At 44.4% G+C, this 25,966-nt stretch overlaps 1 protein-coding gene across 1 annotated transcript in view; it reads left to right on the top strand.

The window, feature by feature from the left end:
• The window catches only part of ARHGAP20 (Rho GTPase activating protein 20), a 210,479-nt gene that overhangs the window by 170,053 nt on the left and 14,460 nt on the right, over positions 1-25,966 (top strand). Inside the window, exons 11-12 of the mRNA XM_029602490.1 lie at positions 7,897-8,058; positions 17,801-17,910. Of these exons, the coding sequence (XP_029458350.1) occupies positions 7,897-8,058; positions 17,801-17,910 (272 nt within the window). The remainder of the gene's footprint in view (positions 1-7,896; positions 8,059-17,800; positions 17,911-25,966) is intronic.

Raw genomic sequence — 25,966 nt, 5'->3', positions numbered from 1 at the left:
ATGTTCTAATATTACTTGAAAAAAACCAAAATATTTGAAAACCCTAGAAACATCAAATAACACCCAATTATTAAAACCAATAAGGATTAAAAAAAATCTCCTCTCCATACCTGGGACCTTTTAATTTCCACTCACCCTGAGGTTATCATAGATTGGGGGAGGTAGGGCCACACAGACTCTCCTTTCTCTCATTCACACACACACATACATAAGAACATAAGAAATACTAACATGTTCTTCTTTCACATGCTCTCTCTCATATACATGCCAATGCTGTCACACATGCTCCCTCTCTCTCATACACATATCAGGCTCTGGAACACTAATACAGCACCTACTGGGCAAACAGAACAATCCAGATTGCTACAAATCCCTACAGAGAAACTACACGCTAGTCAAAATACTGGACTTCTGTCACATTTGGCATCACAGACAGACCTTTACCTAATACAGAATAACATATAGAAACATAGAAATGATGGCAGAAAAGGAGCAAATGGTCCATCCAGTCTGCCCAACAAGCTTCTTCAGATAGTAACTGCCACTTGTGCAGGTTACTCCCATGTTTCTCTTAAGGGTAGTAACTGTTGCTCTGTGCAGTTATCCCCAGGCCTTATGGTACCCATAAAAATTGCAACTAGCAACATTTTTTTACTGGCTGATGAGTTTTCTTGAAACTTCAGACAGTTACTTGACGTGCATTGCTTATGGACTTGGCCGTAGAAGCAGTCCGGTGCTTTTTCCCTTATATCTGCGTATCAGTACCCAGACCGTAGAAGTCTGGTTGTTGTCTGTATCCTATTCCCCTTTTCCCTTGCCGTTGAAGTGGGGAGCAATGTTGCAGTTACATTAGAATAGACCAAGGCATATTGGTTAAGGGAGGTGATCTCCATGTCTTCAGTTAAGGGTAGTAACCACCGTACCAGCAAGTTACTCCTCTGCACACTTTTCTCATTTCCGTCCTCTAGCCTTTAGAGATCTACAGTGTTTATCCCATGTTCCTTTGAATTCGTCTTCAACATCTTCTCTGGAAGGGTATTCCAGGCATCCACCACTCTCTCCATGAAGAAATAGTTCCTGATGTTGGTTCTGAGTCTTCTCCCCTGGAGTTTCTTTTCATGGCTCCTAGTTCCATTGTTTTTTTTTTCAAATGGAAAAGGTTTGAAATCCATGTAACATTCAGCCCTTTCAGGTATCTGACGGTCTGTATCATATCACCCCGTACCTCCTCTCTTCCAGGGTATACATATTTAGATCCTTTAGCCTCTCCTCATAGGTCTTCTGATACAGACCCTACACCATTTTGGACACCCTTCTCTGGACCGTCTCCATCCTGTCTCTATCTCTTTTGAGATACAGACTCCAGAACTGAACATAGTATTCCAAGTGAAGCCTCACTAAGTGTTGCAACCGTCCCTTCCCGACGGCTTCACTCCGCCTACCTTTCTTTCTTTGCACCTCCTCTCGTTATGGATGGACGCCTGCCGTCCTCTCCAGCGTCCCCGGACCGGCTTGGGCGCTGCCTCCCGCCATGCTCCGCTGGTACCTTAGGGTGTGCGCGCCGCACAGCCCTCACTCTTATTTCCTACTTGGTGCGAAGCTCAGGGGCATCCCCCTGTGATGACGTCACGCTGCCTGGATATTTAAAGCCTACGATGTTTGCCAGCCTTTGAGTTAGCAGGGGGTATCTTACGGATGGGATTCGCTCTCCGTACCCAGCTACTCTGCCTCTCCAATCTTCCATTGGACTCTTAACACTAACGGGGAACCCGCTCCTCGGGGGCCTCACTTGCTTTTCAGGTCGCTATCAGGAAACCGGTACTCGCTCCTCGAGGGCCCATGTTCCCTGACTCGCTGCCTGCTCCTACCTTCTCTTCTGCCTGGAGGGATTCTCTATCTTCTTCACCAGTGAGTACTACCATCTTCACCTCAGAGCTGTTCCCTGGAACCAGGTACTCGTTCCTCGAGGGCCTGCCTCCATTCCAGCCCTAGTGCCATCTCCTACGTGGAACCGCTGTGTGAGTACATTACCTTCAAGCCTCTCATGGATCAGGTACTCGCTCCTCGAGGGCCTGCTCTCCCTATCCTGGGGTTCTCCATACTGGGGCTTTGTGCATATTCCACTGTACTCATTATTCTCAGTTCTTTCCACTACAGCACTGCTGTAGTGGAAAGAACTGTTTCAGCGCCTGAGGGATACTAGCCCAGCCGGGCTACTTCTGCTGCTCACTACTGCCACCTCTGGTGGCTTCATCACATTGTCTAATAAAAGATCAATCTCTGTGTTTGTGTGTCCTGAGCTGAGCCTGGCCTGTGGCCCCTCACGGGACTTCCCCCCTGGGCATGGTCAGCTGCCACAGTGTCCAAGGGTCCACCCAAACCTCACTAATTATAACACTAAGGTCCTGTTCAAGGGCATTATCACTTCCTTTTTATTTTACTGTTATTCCTCTCTCTATGCAGCCCAACATTCTTCTGGCTTTAGCTTTCACCTTGTCAGATTGCTTCGCCATCTTCAGATCTCCAGATACTATTACCCTAACATCCCTCTCTTAGTCCATGTATATCAGTCTTTCACCCACCATCACATAAAGGGACTACAAATTAGAAACAGGCAGGTAAAATTGAAATGGAAAGCCAGAGCAACCATACATTGTGAACTCTGGAAAACTGCAAAATATCAAAATACAAATATATAATAAATGCACATTCCCAAAGATGGCATATTCCAGTTGCTGAAAGGCAAAATAATTTTTTTACCTTTGTTGTCTGATCTTATTTTTCTAATTGGTTGGTCCAGTCTCTTTTTTTCCCCTTATCTGTCTTTTCCTTATTCCTTTTTAAGGGTCTCTCTTATTCTTTGTTTCTTCTCTCTCCTCCTGTCTTCTTTCCTTCCTCTCTCCACACACATAGACTCTGTCTCTCATGCACGCTTTCACACAGAATCCCACTCTTGTATGTTCTCTCTAACATATACATAGGCTCCCACTTTCATATGCTCTCTCTCACATGCAGACTTTCGCTCTCACATGCTATCTCTCACACGCAAGCTCCCAATCCCACACACACATACAAGCTGTCACTCTTACATGCTCTCATTCATACACAGGCTCCTACTCACACACACATGCTCTTACACATTTGTTCCCATTACCACAGACACACACACAGGCTCTTACTCTCACATGCTATCTCACAAACAGGATCCAATTCCCCCTCAGACCCTCACAGGCTCTCATTCTTATATGCTGTCTCACACACACATACACAGGCTCTCACATGCAGGTTCCCATTCCCATACATACATACACACACCTATTCTTATTTTCACTCTCACACAGGCTCCCATCCCCCCCCCCCCCACACACACACACACACTCACAAACATTCTCTCTCCCACAGCTTCATATTGCACAAAAACACACAAGCTCTCATATGCGCTCTCTCATATGCAGGCTTCCACTCCCATATATATGGTCACACACACAGGCTCTCATTCTAACATGCAGTCTGCGACTATCTTACACACACATCTCACATGCTCTCTCTCACACACTGGCTCCCACTCCCATATACCCATATACTCCCTCACATCCACACAGGCTCTTACTACCACATGTGCTCTCTATCTCTCTCACATACACATAAAGGTTCTCACACCCACATGTTTTCGCACACACACACATGCACTCAGGCAGGCTCCCATTCATATCTTTCCCCCAAGCAGGCCCCATTCACACACACACACACACACACACACACACACACGCAAACACACACAGGTAGGTTACCATTCACACTACACACACACCTACACCCAATCAGGTTACTGTTCACACACACCCAGGCAGCTTACCATTCTCTCTCACGCACTCACCCAGGCAGGCTACCATTCATACACACACACACCTACCCAGGCAAGCTACCATTTATGTACACAGACACACAGGCAGGATCCCATTCACTCACATACACAAAGACAAAACACAAGCAGGCTCACCTTTGGGTCCAGAATGCTGGTGGTGGAACTGATCTTGCCAGTAGCTGAGAAGAGAAGCAGGCCTGGGAAGCTGCCAGCGGCCGATAAGAGGAACAAACCCGTTCTCTCACTGCTCCTCGTGTGCCTGCCCAGAATTATTCAAAACCCGTGGGGCTAGCACTTCCTCTATGCTGATCTCGCATTGCACGAGATCAGCATTGAGCACATACTGGCCGCACGTGGTTTGAAGGCCAGCAGACTTGGAGAAGTGGGAAAATGAATTTTTCCTCTTCTCAGTCGCTGATGGTCTTCTGGACCTTTCTCTTACCTTTCTTCAGCCACTGGTGGGATGGGATCTGCCAGTGGCCTCCCAGTCCTAATCCTCTTTTCAGCAGCCAGAGGGATGCGGTCCGTTGGCAGCTTCCGGGTCCTGCTCTTCGTCTTGGCTGCCAGCGAAATGAGGTCTGCTATTGGCCTCAAGGGTCTCTTCCTCTTCTCTGTCGCTGCTCTCCTGGATGTGCACGCAGTTGGGGTGCCTGTGCACTACAGTGCACTATAAATGCTATGCCCATGGATTCATCTGACAAGATCTACCTCTGAGAAATCCATGCTACCTCGGATCTTGCAATCCATTGGATTCCAGACACTGAACTACCCACTGTTTTAGCAGTGATTCTATTAAGCTGCTCATGACAAAAATCAGACTAACTAGTCTGTAGTTCTCAGCCTCCTCCTTACATCAACTTTGATGAATAGAAACATAGAAATGACAGCAGAAAAGGACCAGTGGTCCATCCAGTCTGCGCCATACTGTATAGGTTACCCTCATGTATCAGTCAGGTTTGCTTGACGTATTTGCTTATGGACTTGGCCGTAGAAGTAGTCCTGTGTTTTTTCATTAATGTCTGAGCATCAATATCCCAGACTATAAAAAAAAGTTTGGCTCGTGTTAGTTGTCTTTGAATCCAATTTCTCTTACCTTTCAGCCCCCGCCCCCTTTCTTTGAAGCAGAAAGCGATTTTGCAGTTGAATCAAAAGCTTCAAGACTTACTAGTTAAGGGTAATAATCTCATGCCTTCTGTTAAGGGTAGTAACTGCTGCTCTGTGCTGGTTACCACAATGCTCATCAGTTCCGTAGACCATAAAAGTTGGGGTCCTTGTTGGTCACTGTCTAAATCCAATTCCCCTTTTCCCCTGCCGTTGAAGCAGAGATTACTGTTGGAGTTGCATCAGAAGTATCAAGGCATATTGGTTAAGGGTAGTAACCGCCACACCAGCAAGTTACCCCCTTGCACACTTTCTTCGTTTCCTTTAGGACTTGGCCATAGAACCAATCCTGTGCTTTTTCCCCTATGTCCGCTTAATAGTACCCCAGACTGTGGAAGTCGGGGCACTTGGTTGTCATCTGAATTCAATTCCTCTTATCCCCCAGCCTTTCTCCGGTCCTGACTCTGAAAAAGCATTGAAAAAGTCAGCCAGTGTAGTTGACAGAACTTCTCTAAGTTCCCCCATGTATTAATCCCATTCAACCCCATCATGTTATCTACTGTAGGCCTGATTATAAAAAGAATTTACACACTTAAAATTGGGTTTTGTATGTGTAAATGCACTTTACCTTTATAAGTGAGTTTTTTGAAAATTGCTACAATATATGCCATTGAATTGTCCATAGGATATTCATATGTAAGTGCACTTTTCACGTGTAAATGACTTTTTAAAATTGCTACGATAGTGTTACATTGCACATGTAACTCCTTTTAAAATTACCTCCTTTAAGTTTAGTTAGCTCCCCACAAACACATTTTTCTGAAAATTGAGGTTTACCTTACTTCCAATCTTATTTTGGTTCATTTTATGTGGTTATACTCCTGGACCTTCCACAATGAACATCAAGCAGAAATATTTAAGCAATTGTACTTTTTCCTCATCAGCATTTGCATATTCCTCCCTTTAACCTCTGAGTTTCACAATGCCACTTTTGCACTTGCTTCTATCACTAACATTTCTAAATCAAAAAGAGTCTTGTCCCCCCGCCCCATTTTACCATATTTGCTATTTTTTGCTTCCATTTGAATTTTTGCATTCCTGACTACTTTCCCAACTTCTCTTAGCTTTTCCAGATATTGTCACCTGTCTTTCTCGTTCTGCGATCTCTTGTAGTTTATGAATGCTACCCTTTTCTCCCTTACTTTTTCACCTACTTCTGTAGAAAACCCATAGCTGCTTCTTTTTCATCTTACCTTTATTTACTTTCCTAGCAAAAAGGTTAGTTGCCCTTGTAATATCTCCCTTTAGTTTTGCCCACTTCTCTTCCACTTCTCCTAGATTTTCCCTTCCAGCTAATGACACCATGAGGTGCTCCCCCATTTTATCAAAGTTAGTTTTCCTGAAGTATAGGACCCTCACCTTTGAATGAACCTTCATCTCCTGCACTCTCATATTGAGCCACACCACCTAGTGATCATTGGATCCCAGTTGATTGACCACCTCAACATTAGAGATTCTGTCCTCATTCGTAAGCACCAGGTCCAGAATCACCTTCTCCTGTGTGGGTTCCGTTACCAGTTGTCAGAAAATGTATGGTTATGATTGCTCTAAATAATACCATAATAATAAATAACTTGAAGTGGAGCAATATTCTTGCAACAGAATTTAGAAAATCAACATCTTTTAGCATTTTGAGTGTACTCTATACAGGAAAATAAAATATTTTATGCCTGCATGTTTTAACTATAGTAGGGCTAACAAAGGGGTTTTCCTATAGAGATGATACATTATACAGACTATGTGTTAGGGGACCCAGCAGGCCTGTTTTATAGTAAACTGGTATATGCAGTGCTCAGAACAGCTTTGTTACTATTCTGAACACTGGTTACCTGGAATTGGCCTGTCTGAGATGCAGATTTCCATGGAGGCCATACTTTTAATCAGATCGAGGGGAGGCGTTCCCGAGGGGAGCTGCTTGAGGGAAGCAACGTACCTGGGTTTGCTTTTCAGATGAACTAGCAGAATTTTGTTCACGGGTCCTTTGTACATGTAGGCAGTGTTCAAATTACACTAGAAAACGAGCAATGAGCTCCTGAGGTACATAATAAGCACAGACTTTGCAGTTACATGGGCTTTCTGAAAATCGCTCTTAACAAGACAGGAAATTTTAGCTTACAAACATGAAGTACTATAAATGATTTACAACTGACATAACTGGATTCTTTGTAGACTTTGATACCTTTAATGGACCAATATGAGAATAATCCAGAGATGGTGTAGTGATTGAACTCACTTGATCATGTGAGTTCAATAAAGGGTATGACAACCTACAAGGAACTAGTCCTCTCTCAGACCAATATGGCTACTAGAACTTTGCACTGTCAAGATAACCAGAGGTACTACTTGTCTAAAACGTCTTGTTACTTAAACAGGTTTAAGGTCCAAAATGGCCAAGTAGCATGTCTGATGTGAAACCCACCATTTTTTCTAAGAGTCTCCTTTTCTCTTGATGCGCTATGATCAGCTACACTGCTTCTGTCATGCCAGATGTCAACAAGAGGCCTGGTGGCTAATGGTAGTGAGCTTGTTGTCAGGCAGAGGAACTGAAGTCAATTCCCAGGTCATGTCTTCTGTTCCCTGGGCTGGAGATATATTCACAGCCTCTGGAGGTGATAAAGGAAGTCTCAGCTGTTGCTCAATGGTGACATCTAGTGACTGGACTCAGGCTGCACGTGTATGCGGTTCCAGAGAGTACTACGGTCTCTGGCCCCTGGCCAAGATTTATCACTGTAATGGCTGAGCTAGGTGGGGGATAATAAAACAAACTTGTCTTTTTATAAAATAACACAGCATACTTGTTTGTGTAAAATCTGAATTGAACATTTAACGAAGAGTCTCATTTCTTTGTCGAAATTTTATTTTCCGTACAGGACATGCTTTCCTTCCTTTATCGTGAGGGACCTTTCACCAAGGGAATCTTCAGACGTTCTGCTAATGCAAAATCCTGTCGAGAGCTGAAGGAGAGGCTGAATTCCGGAATGGAGGTGCACCTGGCATGCGAATCAATATATGTGACGGCATCAGTATTCAAGGTAAACAAAGCATACTCTACATTCTTCAACCTCCCTTCTTTCTGAATCATTTTGTATGTTGGTCATCAGTGGTTTTCTCTGAAAGGCTGTTCTTGAGTGACCCACATAGATTTAAGGACTGCAGGTTTCTGCACCCTTGTTGTATGGATCCTAGTGTGATTGACTGGGTTAGAAACTGGCTGAGTGGGAGGTGACAAAGGGTAGTGGTAAATGGATTTTTCTCTGTGGAAGGGGGTTGTTACTAGCAGTATGCCTCAGGGATAGGTCCTTGTTAACATTTTCGTGAGGGATGAGGTTGAAAGGAGCTAGAATCAGGAGTAATCTTAGGAAATATTTCTTTACAAAGAGGGAGGTGGATGTGTAGAACAACCTCCCTTTTCTTAGCATCCAGTCAGATGAATCCAGAACAAGTGGGTTATGTACGTCTACCAGCAGATGGAGGCGGAACAAACTGACATCACAGTATATATACACCTGCAGTGATATCAGCCTGCCATTATTCTCTGTCTCCAGCAGATGGTGGATGTGCATCTCCCTAATGGGGATTGCTTCATTTTGAGAAAGGAGAATTAAGGAAATAAATTTGCTATGCTCTCCTGTGGTGATACCAAATGGTCCCTTCCCCAGATAAGAATTCCTGAAGTGATTTCTGTGGTCCCTCAGATGAGTGCCTTGGTCCGGTAACTGGTTTTTAGCTGGCATGGACTTAGCTGGAAGACAGCAGGTGCAGGAATCCGAGTGCAGCGGTGGCGGCTCATGTCCTCTCTCCCCGTAGCCAGAGGCCGTCTTTGTACTCAGCCAGCTAAGGCTGAGCTCCAGTAGATTAGAAGGAAGATTTTGTTGCATAGGGCTTCCTCCTTCCCCTGGTCTCTGTGCGTGCCACGCCATTCCAACATTCATCCTGCTACGTGGAAGATCAAGGAACACGAGCAGCCTTCTTAGGTTAGGCCCCGCTCCGAGGCTTTTTCGCTGCACGACGCATGGTAGGCGTGTGCATCCAGGTTGTGCGCCCAGTTTTTGAATGCATAGTCGGGCCTTATAGTCTGTGTGTCTAAGTTATGCAGCGCCATAGTGGCTGCACGCTTACCTATGTGCACAAGTTGTATTGTGCGCTTAAGTTTTCTGGGGCGCTTATCTTTGGAACGCCTACGTCTTGGATACCTAGTTAGGCACCTAAGTGTGGGTCGCCTAAGTGTTGGACATCTAAGTTGGAAGTATATATTAAAAAAAAAACAAAAAAAACCAGCTAGACACACCCCTCCTATTGCCGCTCAGTACACTGTCGGCCATAATGGCACCTTACCTAAGAAGCCTAAGCGCCTGTCATATTAGGGCATCTCAGCCAGGAGTGCCTGCTAACTTGTGCCAGCGCTGTTTGGAGGCTCAGGGAGAATTATCTTCCTCTGATTTCACTAAACCTGGCTCTTCCCAGCCAGATGTAGGTCTGGGTAAAGACGACTCAGGTGGGGTGCCTGAATTTGGACCTCCCCTAACTGGTTCCTCAGCAGGGGATGTAGCTCAGTGAGTCCCCCTCAGTTGTCTTCTGGTTTGGATACTTCTACTTTTTCAAGGGTAGAATTTTTCCAGGGGGTTGCAATCTTTTCTTCAGGCGCAGTCTTCAACCCTGCCCAATGCTCCCAGAGCAGAGGCGCAGATAGGAACCTTGCCTGCACCTTCTGTTAAGCGCCGGAGTACTCCTAGAGTGGCAGCAGGACGTCCTGATAGAGATCCGGATGGCATGGATGATGGTGCTGTCCTGACTCTCTTGAGGATGGTGAAATTCCTCCAAAATTAGAACCATATAGAACTATGCTATTGTTCTTTCATAGAGATGAACTGCCAGCTCTGATCTCCCAGACCTTGGAAATGCTCAGGATTTCTGGGGCAGATTCTGGCTCTGAGCCAAAGAGAAATCACATTTTGGTTTCCTTGCGTAAAGCCTCTTTTTTTCCCCCCCCGTGATGGAGGTAATTCAAGAATTGATTGATCTTGAGTGGGGCGACCTAGAAGCTATTTTCAAAGGGGGTTGGGTTTTGGAAGGCCTGTACCCTCGGGATTCAGCAGTAAGAGAGTGCTTACGTTTTCTGAAGGTAATTGCACTTGTGTGTGCAGTCTCCAAGTGGACCACTATTCCCGTAGAAGAAGGAGCTGCTTTGAAGGATGCTCATAATAAAAAGATTGAGTCTGTCCTTAAGCAAACATTTGAAACAGTGGGAATGACCTAGCAGATTGCTTCTTGTTGTTCCTTTGTGGCCCGTCTTGTTTGCTTCTCTCTCAGGAGATTGACGACTCCGGGATAAGCTCCAGGGCAGTTATGGAACCAGCTGCTGCTTCTTGGCAGATGTGGCCTGTGATTTGGTCCGCACTTCAGCAAGAGGGATGGCTTCTATAGTAGCAGCCAGGCATCAGTTATGGTTGAGAAGTTAGTTGGCTGATGCAACCTCCAAGGCTAACCTCAGCAAATTGCACTTTAACGGCTTGCTTTGGAGGAACTGGCCAGTAAGTGGGGCAAATCTCTGGTTCCTCATTTGCCGGAGGATAAGAAGCAGATGCAGTGCTACTTTAACATGAGAGGTCGTGCTTGAGGATCCAGGTGTTTTCAACCCTATAGAGGAGCGACCTTTTAGAAGACTCAGTCTTTCGGTAGGTCTCAGTCCTTTCATCCCAGACAACCCAGAAGGGGCGCAGGCTTGGGTAGTGGCACCTCCCAAGCCTCCCAATGAAGGTTTGCCAACCCACCCCCAGGAGCAGAAAATAGGGGGATGTCTCTCTATCTTTTATCAGAGGTAGGTCGAAATCATTTCGGACCAGTGAATCCTGGAATTGATACAAGAAGGATATGCGATGGAGCTTCGCAGTGTTCTTCGGGATGTGTTTATGGAGTCTCCATGCTACTCCCCACAGAAGTAGTAGGCAGTGGAGAATACATTAGCAAGGCTCCTCAGTCTGAGGGGTGTGGTCCCAGTTCCCACGTCTCAAGAAAATACAGGGCGATATTCTATTTATTTCATCGTGCCAAAGAAGGAGGGCTCCTTTTGTCCCAACCTGGACCTCAAAGGTATCAACCATCATCTGCGGGTGAAACATTTTTGCATGGAAACCTTACGCTAGGCTATAATAGCTGTTCAGTTGGGGGAATTTCTGACCTCCTGGATCTGTCTGAAGCATATCGTCACATTCCCATCCAACTAGAACATTAATGCTTTTTGGGGTTTGCAGTTCCAGGGCACCACTTTCAGTTTCGAGCACTGCCCTTTGGTCTGGCCACTGCTCCCAGAATTCTTTCCAAGGTAATGGTAGTAGTTGCAGCAGAGTTGAGAAAGGATGGAATCCTAGTATACCCGCAATTGGCCAACTGACTGATTCGAGCCAAGTCACTGGAAGAGAGCTGCCTGGTGACTGACAAGGTGATTTGCCTTTTGCAAGAGCTTGGTTGAGTGGTGAACCTTGAGGAATACCTCAAGGTTCGGTTCAACACAAAGCAGGGCAAGGTGTTCCTGTCAGAAGCTCAAATTCAGAAGTTGCTAGCTCCACTCCATCTGTTGTTAAACACTCTGTGCCCAACCGTATGGTCTTAACCTGCAGCTACTTGGCTCATGGCAGTGACCCTGGAAGTGGTACTGTGGGCAAGGGCGCATATGCGTCCTCTTCAGCGTTCCCTGCTGTCTCGGAGGAACCTGCAGTCTCAGGACTATTTGATTTGGCTCCACCTGCTGATGGAGGTCTCCTCCCAGTTGCTGTGGTGGCTGCAGGCGCATCATCTATGGAAGGGAGTTTCCCTAACCCCATCGGACTGGCTAGTACTGACAAAGGATGCGAGTATCCTTGGTTGGGGAACTCACTGTCAGGAGCTGACCATGCAAGAGCGCTGGAGTGCAGAAGAGTGTCTCTCTGGAACATCAATCGGCTGAAAGCCGGTGTGGTCCAGTTGGCATGTTTACAGTTCGGCGAAAGACTGCAGGGTCGATCAGTCTGAATAATGTTGGACAATGCAATGACTGTGGCTTTCATCAATCAGCAGGGAGGTACCAAGAGCCAACAAGTGTCACAGGAAATAGATCAACTTATAGAATGGGCAGAGGTACATCTCCAGATAATCTCAGCCTCGCACATTGCAGGCAAAGACAAAGGAAGAGCAGTCTTTCTCAGCAGGGAGAATTTGGACCCAGGAGAGTGGGCATTGTCAGATGAGGCATTTCAGCTGATTCAGGATTCCTGGGGTCTCCCATTCCTAGACCTGTTGGCAACTTTGCACAATGCATACGTTTTGCATTTCTTCAGCCATAAGGAGGACGTCATTGGGGATCGATGCCCTGGTGCAGGAATGGCTGGAAGACAAGTTGCTATATGCCCTTCCTCCATGGCCCATGTTGGGCAGACTGATTTGAAGGATTGAACACCACAGAGGGATGGTGCTCTTGCTCACTCCAGATTGGCCCAGGAGACTGTGGTATGCAGATCTGCAGAGGCTTCTGGTGGATTTGACTCTTCGACTTCCAACACACAGGAACCTGTTGCAGCAGGGACCTGTTCTTCAGGAAGATCCGACCCTTGAAAGGGTTCGCTTGCTGAAATGTGGATACTCTGCGGCAGTGATTTCCACCTTGCTAAGATCTAGAAAGTTCTCCACTTCTTTAGCCTACATGAGGATTGAGGTAAGAGGATTGAGGTACTCTTCCTTCCTCTGTCAAGATTCCGCTCGTTTTGGAATTTTTGCAGGATGGCTTGAATAAATGCTTGGTTCTCAATTCCTTAAAGGTACAAGTAGCAACTCTCACCTGTTTCAAGAGTCAGGTAAATGGTGGATCCTTGTCGGCTCATCCTGATGTGGCCTATTTTATGAAGGGAGTGAATCATCTTTGTCCTCCTTTGTGGTTTCCAGTGCCCCTATGGAGCCTTAATTTGGTTTTGGATATTTTGGCAGGTCTTACGCTTAGACTACTAAGTATTCTGTCCTTGTAGTTGCTGACCTTGAAAACGGTGTTCCTTGTGGCAATTTGTTCTGCGCTAAGGGTTTCTGAACTGCAGGCCTTGTCTTGCCAGGAGCCATTTCTCCAGGTGATTCCAGTGGTGGTACAACGGCGTACTGTTCCTTTTTTACTGAAGGTGGTCACTGAGTTTCACTTGAATCAGTCCATCTCCCTGCCGTTTCTGGGCAGAGAGATGTAGAGGAGTATTGTCTGTTGCGATCCTTGAATGTCAAGAGACATATTGTCAGGTATCTGGAGGTTACTGATCCTTTGCAGAAGTCAACTCGCCTGTTTGTCCTTCACGGTGGTACTACACAGGGAGAGCAAGCCTCGCAGGCTACAATAGCTCACTGGATTTAGGAGATAGTCACGGCTGCATTTTTTTGAAGGGGTTAATAAATATGTGGATAAAGGTGAACCGGTAGATGTAGTGTATTTAGATTTTCAGAAGGCATTTGACAAAGTCCCTCATGAGAGGCTTCTAAGAAAACTAAAAAATCATGGGATAGGAGGCGATGTCCTTTCGTGGATTACAAACTGGTTAAAAGACAGGAAACAGAGAGTAGGATTAAATGGTCAATTTTCTCAGTGGAAAAGGGTAAACAGTGGAGTGCCTCAGGGATCTGTACTTGGACCGGTGCTTTTCAATATATATATATATATATATATATATATAAATAAATGATCTGGAAAGGAATACGATGAGTGAGGTTATCAAATTTGCGGATGATACAAAATTATTCAGAGTAGTTAAATCACAAGCGGATTGTGATACATTACAGGAGGACCTTGCAAGACTGGAAGATTGGGCATATAAATGGCAGATGTAATTTAATGTGGACATGTGCAAGGTGTTGCATATAGGGAAAAATAACCCTTGCTATAGTTACACGATGTTAGGTTCCATATTAGGAGCTACCACCCAGGAAAAAGATCTAGGCATCATAGTGGATAATACTTTAAAATCGTCGGCTCAGTGTGCTGCAGCAGTCAAAAAAGCGAACAGAATGTTAGGAATTATTAGGAAGTGAATGGTTAATAAAAAGGAAAATGTCATAATGCCTCTATATCGCTCCATGGTGAGACCGCACCTGGAAGAAGGTACAGAGAAGGGCAACCAAAATGATAAAGGGGATGGAACAGCTCCCCTGTGAGGAAAGGCTGAAGAGGTTAGGGCTGTTCAGCTTGGAGAAGAGACGGCTGAGGGGGGGATATGATAGAGGTCTTTAAGATCACGAGAGGTCTTGAACGGATAGATGTGAATCGGTTATTTACACTTTCGAATAATAGAAGGACTACGGGGCATTCCATGAAGTTAGCAAGTAGCACATTTAAGACTAATCGGAGAAAATTCTTTTTCACTCAACGCACAATAAAGCTCTGGAATTTGTTTCCAGAGGATGTGGTTAGTGCAGTTAGTGCAGCTGGGTTCAAAAAATGTTTGGATAAGTTCTTGGAGAAGTCCATTAACTGCTATTAATCAAATTTACTTAGGGAATAGCCACTGCTATTAATTGCATCAGTAGCATGGGATCTTCTTAGTGTTTGGGTAATTGCCAAGTTCTTGTGGCCTGGTTTGGCCTCTGTTGGAAACAGGATGCTGGGCTTGATGGACTCTTTGTCTGACCCAGCATGGCGATTTCTTATGTTCTTATGTTCTTATGGATGCTGGGAAGCTGTTACCTAGTCAGGTTAGGGCTCATTCCACTAGAGCTCAGGCCGTGTCATAAGCAGAAGTTAGATTGTTGTCTCCCATTGACTTTTGCCGAGCTGCGACGTGGTCCTCCTTACGCACCATTTCCAGGTATTATCATCTAGATGTTCAGGCCCAAGAGGACACAGCCTTTACACGTGTGGTTTCAATGGATAGCGGGCAGCCTCCCTCCCTGTTTGGGATTAGCTTGGGCACATTACTCTTGTTCTGGATTCATCTGACTGGATGCTGAAAAATGAGAAATTACTACTTACCTGATAATTTCCTTTTCTTTAGGACAGTCAGATGAATCCAGCTTCCCTCCCTTGGTTGCTGAATGATTGTATAATGATCCTCCTATGTGCCTACGTGTTACAGGGATTACTGGTGTTACTCCAGTTCCTAGACTAGTGTTATTACATTCTTGTCTGAGCTCAGTGTTGCCTGTTGGCTGAGTATTGCAATGGTTATCCTTTTTTAATCAGGTTTTTTGCTAGTCTGTCCACAGTTGCTTTTGAAGAAAATATTAGCAGGCTAACGTCATTGCAGGGGTATATATACTGTGACATCAGTTTGCTCCGTCTCCATCTGCTGGTAGAGGTGTATAACCCACTTGTTCTGGATTTATCTGACTGTCCTAAAGAAAAGGAAATTATCATGTAAGTAGTAATTTCTCAATGGAAGTGGTAGAGGCGAAAACAGTATCTGAATTCAAGAAAGCATGGGATAAATACAGGGGATCTCTAAGGAAGTGTTCCTAAATTAATTGGACAGATGGGCAGACTGGATAGGCCATATGGTCTTTTGCTGCCATCATGTTTTTATGGAGATTTTATAAATGCACCTATTCACTATCAATGTATCAATATGATTTTCATTTACATTTGCTGAGGTGCATTAACATTAATCACCTTGCGTCAATGGCCCATGTTAATGGGATGCAAATCAACTGCAAGTTACATTTCTGGTGTGAAAGTTAGAGTGCTAGCACTGGCATTAATTCAAGAATAGCTACGCCTTCCGGAGGTGGAGTCACGTTTCTTGTGTTAATGGGTCACTTAAAGTATGCACCCTTTAATGTATGTTATTTAACTATGTGTTCATAGATAATGAGCTGTTTTGCTTATTTGTACAGCTCATTAACTATTTTGGACCACGCTTCACAAAAACAAACTAATGTGCATTTAACGCAGCAGCGCATGTGAAACTGGTAATGTGTGTTAACACTTTTGTGAAGCATAGTGCTCTTTTGTACATTGGCCTCATTCACCAGCTTCTGTTATGTACAGCGTTAGTGTAACTATTAGCTTTGCTTCCCTTTCTGCCACTCTAAATGTAACCCCAGCTTGTGTACTGTTAAGCTTTTTAAAGGCGTTTTTTGTTATGTTGCCTTACTTTATTCTGAAGGGTTGTTTTATGAATTCATTAGTAGGCTCTGAATGTTGAAGGCTTGATAAACATGAGCTTTCTCTGTACATGAGCCTCAGATCAGTCAGTGCCTTTGGCCAAGTCAAGTTTTGCATATGCATAACCCTTAAGCAGAGGTCACGGCCTCATCTGAGGTGACTGGGCCTATCTTAGGCACTGAAATGATAAAGTCCTCGTAGGAAATGGTTTCACATTTTCAGATTCCACCAGCCACAAATAAATTCTGGTTTTCGAGTTTTATGCATACACCCTTTTACTAAGGAAAAACCTGATGTGCTGTTTCCTCCGCTACACACAGTGTTATTCATCAGGAAATACCTGCTGGGTAGTCCAAAATAAACACCAGCACACGTCAGGGTGGTGAAAGGCATTCAAGTAGCATATTGTGACATTTCAGTCTCACAATGAGATTGGAAATCCCTAGTGAATACAGCGTCGGAATAAAGAACTTGAATGCTTTTTTCTACCCTGGTGTGCGCTGGCTGAACACAACCTACTGTATTGTTAGAGCCTGATATTCCCTGCCTCGCTGCTCATGCACCGTTTTTTGAATTAGCTATAAACCCTGTGTGACTGCTAATTTTCATCTTTTTTGAACTTTTTGCTGTCCAGCACTGTACTGGTACTGATGCATGAATTAGACTGCTCGCGGCAACAGAAGCTTTGCTTTCCATGAAACTGCCCTGTACCCTTTGAGACCTTTTAATCTGAAATCTGATGATTTTTAGTTTATTATAACTTACAGTTGGTAAGATTTATTCCACTTCCATTTTTATGGGGAGGAAGGGCGCTATTTAATTTTAGTTTAAAATGGGAAGACCAGAGTTAGGAAAAAGGCTTGTTTTCACGTGGGGCTCGAGGAGCATACAGAAACCCAGCATGAGAACGTAGCCATCGTTTTATGTGCGCGCATACTGTAAATAAATAACTAATCAAAACATGTGCAGATATGCTAGGAGATTCCTCGTTCCGCGAAGATTAGAGCGGAATGATGACTCGTTTTAAAAAAAAAAAAAAAGGCGGGAAGGCGAAAGTGTGCATCCGGCCATATCGCGGCAGTGAGTTTTCGCCGCCACAAAAGGTGGTGTTATTTTCGGCGCTACTGCCGGCGATAATGTCTAAACCATTTATCGCCCGCAGCGATAATTATTTTTTCCCCAGCCCGACTCCGCCCCTTTCCCTAATTTAAATCTTACCGCTGTAATATGGTAGTTATCGCATGCGGTAGGGAATTATCACGTGCGATAACGCCCTAATGCATGTGATAGGGCCATATCGCATTTTAAAGAATGACCCCCAAGTTTAGTTATTCATGTAGGGGGATGAGAGGGAACATTGGGGATAGTGGGAAAATGAAGTGAGGTTGTATGGAATTGTCGTAGTCCCTGTTTCCCTTGATAAGACTGTAAAAATAATTAAGTCAGTCCATCTCATAGCGGTGAAACCACTTCCCTTCTGTAGATCCGACAGAATTTTGGCAATTTTGCAACATCGGGCCTTCTTCAAGAGAGAGGTGCTCCATAGGCACAGAATGGGGACAGGTCCTTTTCAATAAGGCCCAGTGGGTGGGTTGCATCCATAGACAGCTGCAGTTTTGGCTATAGCCTACTTTTCTCTTCCTAATTACATTTTTTTTTTCTCTTTGCAAAAGGATTTTCTCCGCAACATCCCAGGCAGTATCTTTTCATGGGACCTGTTTGACAAGTGGCTGTCTGTAATGGATCACGAAAATCTTGAAGAGAAGATAAAAGGCACGCAGAGGTACACGGCCAGTGTTTGTCAGCATTGCCGTCTCGTTATTGATTATCTTACTAAGAATTTTGTGTGGAATAATTTTTGGAAATTTTGTTTGCAGCCTTAAGTAAGGGTCAGCAAACAAGCTGAAGGCTCACTGTTTTCTTGGATTAACTGTATTATTACCTACAGCTGGTTTGTTGACCTTTGAGTTCTGCATATCCAAGTGCAGGACTACAGCAACCACAATTCTTCGCGGCCTGAATCAATCACGATACGGTCCAGGTGTTTGCAACACCACAGTCAAGTTCTGCGGCTGAACGTGGAATTTTGAAAGCTCACCGACTGTAATGTTGCTGAATGATTTAGGAAAACAGAGAAGGCAGTTTACATAGGACAGATGAGTGTTCTGTACCCATCTCCATGGGTCAACAATTATAGAAAAGGAATTGATGGAAAAAAATCATAATAAGTGAATAGTGGTTTGGTGAAGTGTTGGATTATATTAAATCTGAAGGATGGTGCTGAGGGCTTTTAATACTTGATCCCTGTTTTTTAATCTCATTGTTGTTGTTATTTATTTTGCTTATTTAAAAGATTTATATCTCGCCTTATCCATCATTCAAGGCCGGGTTCAACCAGAACATGAATAATAATGCATCAACTAATGAACATAAGGACAACACAACTAAAAATAGAAATTGAATGCAGACAGACAGTATGCCAGCCATAGCATATTTTCTTAAAATGAGTGGAAAGCAGGCAGGCGGAGGAGCGAGACAAGGTAGTGTTCATCTCTCTGAAATGCGCCTAAATAGGAAGGTGTTCGGTTATTTGCAAAAGGACTGGGTGCAGGTTCTCTGGTGGGGGTTTTCCAGAGGATGGGGCCCACTCCTGACAATGACCTCTCACGGGTTGCTGTCAGATGGGCCAGGCATAGAAAAGGGGTGTCAGGAAGCCTGCGATGTGCTGATCTTATAGCGCAAGGAGGATTTAGGTTGCGCAGAATGGCACAAATCCAGGGTGAGGTGCTGTTATCCAGAATTTAAAGTTTACAGTTAGTGGTTTGCTTTTAACTAGGCTCGCAGTTGGATCCAGGTTAAATATAACACAAATCCCAATTAGATATATTTTAACCTGACGTTACTACTATATGATTTCTAAGTAGATAGAAAAGTAGCCTTAGTATTGGCGCTGTCATGCAGGCATTCCAAACATTGGTATTGGTACTGAAATGAATCACGGAGTAGTGCAAAAGAAAACAGAGCACCATGTTAACATGCGATCTTTAAAATTCTTGTCCAACATCTTTGAATAATTATATTGGTCTAATAAAAGATATTGCAATCTGCAAAGTACCCAGTTAAAGCAAACAAAAATCAATCAGATTAATAGTGCCCATTCAATTTGTATTTCATTCTTGAGGAGATTTTAGTGTTTCTTTTTGAAAGCTAATTCTGCTTAACCACTCTTCCTGTTATAAATGTAAATAAATGGGGCTGCTACGGTGCTCCTCCTTATCGGAACCCCATACAAGAGTGCTATGGATGTAGCATGAACAGCTGTAGCACGGACTTTTTCTTTTAAGAAGAAGCGATGTGCTCATAATGAAAGATTTAAATCTTATATTCCAAAAGGTGTAATTATGTGCAAAATAAATATATTGGGACAATAAGAAGGGAGACATAGACACAAAGGCACAAGAGAAAGCCACGGAGATTAAAAAAAGGGGGGGGTAGGTGGAAATTTTGGGGACTGTATGTGCTTTAATCAGCAGCAGTCTCTCATAGTCGAGGATGGCTGTGTTCCATGATTATCGCATCTGTGCGTCTAACATGGTTGATGAGACCAGTCTGGAGTCAGCAGTCTCTGAACTTGGGCCTACGTTTCTAGGTGGGGTGGTTGACTGATTTTTTGATTGAGGGTAACTCCGGTTTGTTGATTTGGTGTGCAGAATTCTGTTTTGGCCATCCTGCTTTATTTCCCACTGTTGCTGTTGTAGGTTTTTTGAAGGGCTGACATCCGTGTAGCAGACTCTTCCGCTATTCAAGGCAATCCTAGGCAATAGTCTCTGCTTAGTTACTGCTTAGTTCGATGTAAACCGAGTTGATTTGATTTGTATCAAGAAAGTCGGTATATAAAAGCCTTTAATAAATAAATAATAAATAGTCTATCGCAGGTTGTCATTGTTGTTGAACTTCTTTGTTTTCCTTGAAAGTGTCCTTGGAGCACTGGCTGTGCTCTTCTCATGAACAAATACCTTGATTTGAACTGGGAGAATAAAATATGCATCTGGAGTTGGACATCAGGATGACATGGCTGGTTCAGTGATATTAGATAATCATCTTGATGCTTGTGGTGTTTTAGGCAAGAGAATACAGATATTGTTGCATCTAACTTCTGGCTAGATTCAGAGGATCTTCCTCAGTCATTGCTGATAGTACTTTTATAGCATTTTGAGGAGTCTCCTTTCCATTGTTCATGTCTCAACTCTGTACAATAGGCTGGGAATCACAGTTACTATATAAACTATGATTTTGGTTTCAGATCTGATCTCATGATCATGGAGAGCCTATTTCCTCAGTGATCAAAGGCCGATTCAGTAAAGTCTGCGGGAGAGTCCGTAAAGTCTGTTTGTGTTTGCACTATTTTTTGTGGATTTTTTTTTTGCATTCAGAAGTTCCTAGAAATCCTTTTTCAATAAGGGGTAGATTTTCAAAGGGTTACACGCGTAACCCCCGAAAACCTACCCCAAACCCTCCCTGCATGCGCCGAGCCTATCTTGCATAGGCTGCCGGCGCGCGCAAAGCCCCAGGACGCATGTCGCGGCCAGCACGTCACCGGGGGCGTGGCTGCGGCCTCCAGACCAGACCCCGGACCGGAACATGGCATGCCGGCAGCTGACCCGGCTTGCGCCTGCCTCGGGCAGGCGTAACTTTTGGATTAAAGGTAGGGGGAGGGATTTAGATAGGGCCGGGGGGGGGGGTTTAGGGAGGGGAAGGTGCGGGGGGTGGACGGAATGGAGGCAGGCTGCACGGCTCGGCGCGCACAGGCTGCCGATTTTGGGCAGCCTGTGCGCGCCGACCCCGGATTTTAACAGATACTCGCGGCTACGCACATATCTATTGAAATCCGGCATACTTTTGTTTGCGCCTGGTGCGCGCACGTAGTTTTATAAAATCTGCCCCTAAATGTGCTGGATCAAAATTGTGCAACCAAACTAACTTGTAGGGTTTTTGTACTTTTATTCTACTTTTGTCTGAAACTTAAATCAGGCTTTAAATTGGTTAAAGAGTTGGCATTGCCTAATGAAGGTGCCTTTGGTATTCCAGAAAATGGTAACCTCTGAAAATGCATTAGCCTTATCCCTTCCTAACTGCGTGCTTGAATATCTCATAACTATCTTTATTTCAGTTGGGCAGACATGGTACTACCTTTGTATAGTCTACATTAGTAATTGAATAAAAAAAAAAAAAGAGCTCCAGAGCAAGCTTTTAGTGAAATGTGCATTAGGGTGCAGCTTAGATCTTTCACACTTAGGCAAGTGTGGTTTTTCTTTCCCCCAGTGGAATGGATTTTAAACAACAAGGTAATTTTCAGCGGCGTTGCGTGCATAAAAGTAGCATATATTGTAGCAATTTTCAAAAGCCCATGCGCAAAGGGCATTTACGCAAGTAAAACCTTTTTGGCAGTTCAGCCCTAAGGAGTGAATTTTCAAAGGCAAGAAAAGCAACTGCCCTGGAATGCCGCATCTAGGTTGATCCCTTTACAAGAGGGCGGCACGATTAATGAGAAAACCAGCTGAAGCCCCAATTGTATTTTTACTGTGTAATAAATGCATGCTTAAAATACGTTTTGCTTGATTTGTCAGTAAACTGAGCCAGCATGACTTGTCTGTCATAAGACAGCAATATTCATGCGGGTAACCAGAACGTCGCACATTTTTCCAAAATAAATTCTAGCACTGGAAGCTCACTCTGATACTTACAGGCTTTGGAGCTGACAGAGCTGCCAAGTGACCCAGTTTCCGGAGGGAAGCTCCGGGCCAGTAGCACCTCTGTCATGTTGCTCTTGAGTTCCCAGAGTGCTGATCTAAACTGAGAAAAGCATCACCACAAGTATTAGAATGCACTTGGATATGAGTTCAGTTATAACTGCCCTGCAATCTCTTATTTGCCTTGTCCGTGGGTCTCGATTGTAATGCCGTGGAGTGGGAATTGCCTCTTATCTATCTCTGTACAGCACTGCATATGTCTCATTGTGCTACAGAAATAACTGGTAGTAGTTGTACTAATCATAGGTAAACATCATCCTCCAGAAAGGGAACTCGTATGTGCTAGAGAAGGGCCAGAATTTGGTGGGTTTTGTTTAGCCACAAAAAAAAAAATAAAAATTGAGGGTTTAGGTTTAGCAGAAAACAAAACACAAAATTGTTTTAGGTTAAGAAAACCAGATTAAAGGGGACATTTTGTAACTGACCGCACTGACGAAAGCTCTGCCACTATCTTTTACCCAATGGAATTTATACTAATTTTCAAAAGAGAAATTACAGCGCACGCTTTCTCTCTGAAAATAACCTGCACCCAGTTATGCCTGCTAACTTGTGTGGGTCATTTTCCCAAGGAAAAATATGCACGCGTGCTTTTGAAAATCCAAAGACTGTGCACTTTGGCTGCCGGGGAAAAGGAGAATCGGATTCAGACAGCAGGCCCCGACTTTTCTATTGCGGGGTACTGAAACGCAGACATTAGGGAAAAAGCACAGGACTGCTTCTACGGGCAAGTCAAAACTCAAAGCACGTTCAAGCAACATTGTCTGAATTAACAAGAAGGCCGTTCACCCCGTAAAAATGTTGCTAGCAGTAATTTTGTTATGGATTTGACGGTTGCTTGGTTTTGATTGTAAATATTACTACCCTTAACATAAGGCTTGGGGTAACCTGCACGGAGCGGCAGTTACTACCATAAGAAACTTGCTGGGCAGACTGGATGGACCATCATTACTGTTAGTGCAAGCCCCGCCCCCAGGGAGGCCTCTTCCCAATGCTGTGGCAGTCTGGGCACGCAGGGAGGGCACTCAGGGCACGCAGAGAGGGCAACTCTTAAGAAGCCCAGCGTTACCTGTGGAGACAGCTTTGAAAATTACCCTCTGAGGGGATAATGCTGTAATAGCCCGCATACACTTCAAGTCATTTACTCACAGATCCTATACCAGTTTCAAAGGGAAGATAGTTTCCCTTCGAAAATTACCGCACTAAAATTGCCCACACACTGGTCATGTGTATGCCGGGGGTCTCAACATTTATCTTTACTAGTAAAGAATTAATTTAATTAAATTAAAAAGGCATTTTCACGTCTAAAACTGGGTTTTACACATGTAAATGCACTTAACCTTTGTAAGTGTGCTTTTGAAAATTGCTACAACATATGCCATTGAATTGTCCATAGGATATTCATGTGTAAGTGCACTTTTCACATGTAAAAATGGCTTTTTAAAATTGCTACAATAGTAGTTACATTAACACATGTAACTCCTTTGAAAATTACCTCTATAGTGTTTCGATGGAGACTATGCGCATCCTTTTGAAATTGCAGAGCAATTGCATGTGTGCAGTAGGGTAACAACTGACTCCAGATTTTCAGGACAGATAGATCCAGTCCTGGTTTGACTCTATTGCATGCTGGGACTTATTCTGATTTCCTTATTGCATTCCCTAAGAAAAGCAAGAATGCGAGTACCTGTGTGCAAGGGTGTAAAACCAGGACTGGATCAACCTGTCCTGAAAATCTGAAACCAGTTGGCAACCCTAGTGTGCAAACCTTTTCCTAGCCCCACCATACACACAGGGGTAGATTTTAAAAGGTGCGCATGGGCGAACATGTGCACGCACTACCCGGTGCGCACACATGTACGTCCAATTTTATAACATGCGCGCACAGGCGCATGTTATAAAATCGGGGGTTGGCGAGCACAGTTATGCACCTTGTGGGTGCCGAGCCACGCTGCCATTCCCTCCCCCCTAGCCTGCCCTTCCCACCCCTTCCCCCTCCTAGCCCTTCTCTAACCCCCCCTGATCTTTGTCTTATCTTTTGTGCCTGCCTCTGGGAAGGCTGCCGGCGCGCGATCCTCCGTCACGGCGGAAAATGGCCGCTGTGTCGGAGGCCTCTGACCCTGCCCCCAGACTGCCTTGCCCACGCCCCGGCCCTTTAGTAAGGGGCATCCCAGGGCTTTACACGCGTCGCCGGGCCTTTCTAAAATAGGCCCCGGTGCGCGTATGCCCTCCCTACACGCGTAAATCCTTTGAAAATCCAGCCCATGGACTATTCTCGAGCATTACCAGGAGGCAGGAGCATGTGAAAAAAAAAAAACCACACACAGAACACAGCATCCTTTGGATAGGACACCCCTCTTCAGGTGTAATTGTGTGCAGTCTTGAAGGCTCGTGCACTGCATTTAAAATCAAATCTGGATTCAATACAAGTTCTCGCAGACTATGAGGATTCCAATTACCTTAAAATCAGTGCCGAACACATTTTTACACCATGGGGACAGAAAGTTTAGAACACTACGCATAGCAGTAAAGCCGGCATGTACCCATTACTCAGAGTTTATCACTAATTCTCAATGCCGTTTTATGCACATAAAGTCACTGTGAAAATAGTGGGGAAAGTCTCTTACGACGCGCACGGGTCACGTGCATGAAGTTGCACCTCCTCCTAGCAGTGCATAACTTCGCTGGGCAAACTTAACGCTCAGAGTTTTGAAAATACAAAAGTCTTTGCATAATTCATCACACACACACACACACACACCCCCCCGGAACGCCTACCGCGAATGCGCATAAATGTCCCTGCACACTTTTATGTGCGGACCCACTGAGGCAACATTGAAAGTGCCACTTAGGTGCAGAAAAGTTGGGTTTTATGGGCAAGTGGCTTTGAAAAATTCTCCCGTTTTACGACTTAAGTGCACCAAAAATGAAACCGTTTTACGTACTAATTCCTTCGCTGTGAAAGGGATCCGCCAAGCCATGTGTGCACCGGCTGTGTTAGTAGCTCGGGAAAAAAAGTTAATTGAAACGTCTCTGTCTTCTCAAAACCCCCTTCTCGTTTGAAAGGGCAGAGAGGGACTGAGAATTTATTTAAACTCACAAATGTTCTGATCTTTCCCAGTTCGAGTGCTGCCTCCCACGGTTTCCTTAGCACTGGAAGGAAGGGGCTGTGACACGTGGAGGGAGCCTAGCAAGCACACGGATAATCCCAAAAATTGGAACCTTTCTTCCCCAAGGATTTATCAGTGTTTTATGATAACCAACAAAACCACAAGAAAATAATTGGGGGGGAGGGGCGGCAAGGACTCGTTTCTTTTTCTACTGAATTTCTCCCGTTTTTGTTGGTTATAATAAACACTGATAAATTCCCAGGCTAAAGAAAATAAAAACTGAAAACACAGGTCCCTGCCCATAATGCACTGGGATGCCAAAAATGACACAGAGGTCCATAAGAAAATTAAAATAATATTTTCAGACTCAGGCTGCAGTTTATTTTTGACACTTTACCACCTTCTTTCTTTTCTTCCTGTCCCTTGTTTTTATCTCTTCCTTCATTATCTTGCAATTTCTATTCTCCTGGTGGGGGGGGGGGGGGGGGAAGGTTGTCATTAATTGCATTTAGTTTTCTTCTTAACTCTTTTTTTTTTTGGTTTGTTTCTGTATACCGGTAACTCGTGTAACATAGCGGATGACGGCAGGGGGGAAAAAAACCCAATTGACCCATCGGGTCTGCCAGTTCTCCCACATTACCAGGATCTGTCCCGGCTGCCGTCCATAGAGGCTTGACCAGCTGTAGAGTATTTCTTCTTATTCAAGCCGGTTTTTGTGGTCTTCCTCATTGGTTGTGTAACATCCTGGCGAGATGAGCATTAAGATCTCATACTTAATCTAACACCCAGACTGTTCCCTCTACCCCCAAGTCTTACCTCTAACATTTGTAATCATCTAAACAGTTCCCAAAACTTAGCCAAGCCAGTGCCCAAATATCCAGCCCCTTAGTCCTGTGGCCTTGTTGCACCCCGCTATCGCCAA

This window comes from Rhinatrema bivittatum, chromosome 5 (assembly GCF_901001135.1).
Source record: "Rhinatrema bivittatum chromosome 5, aRhiBiv1.1, whole genome shotgun sequence".
Taxonomy (NCBI): Eukaryota; Metazoa; Chordata; class Amphibia; order Gymnophiona; family Rhinatrematidae; genus Rhinatrema; species Rhinatrema bivittatum.
The sequence above is the reverse complement of the archived record's forward strand: the minus strand, read 5'-3'. Positions and strand labels throughout refer to the sequence as shown.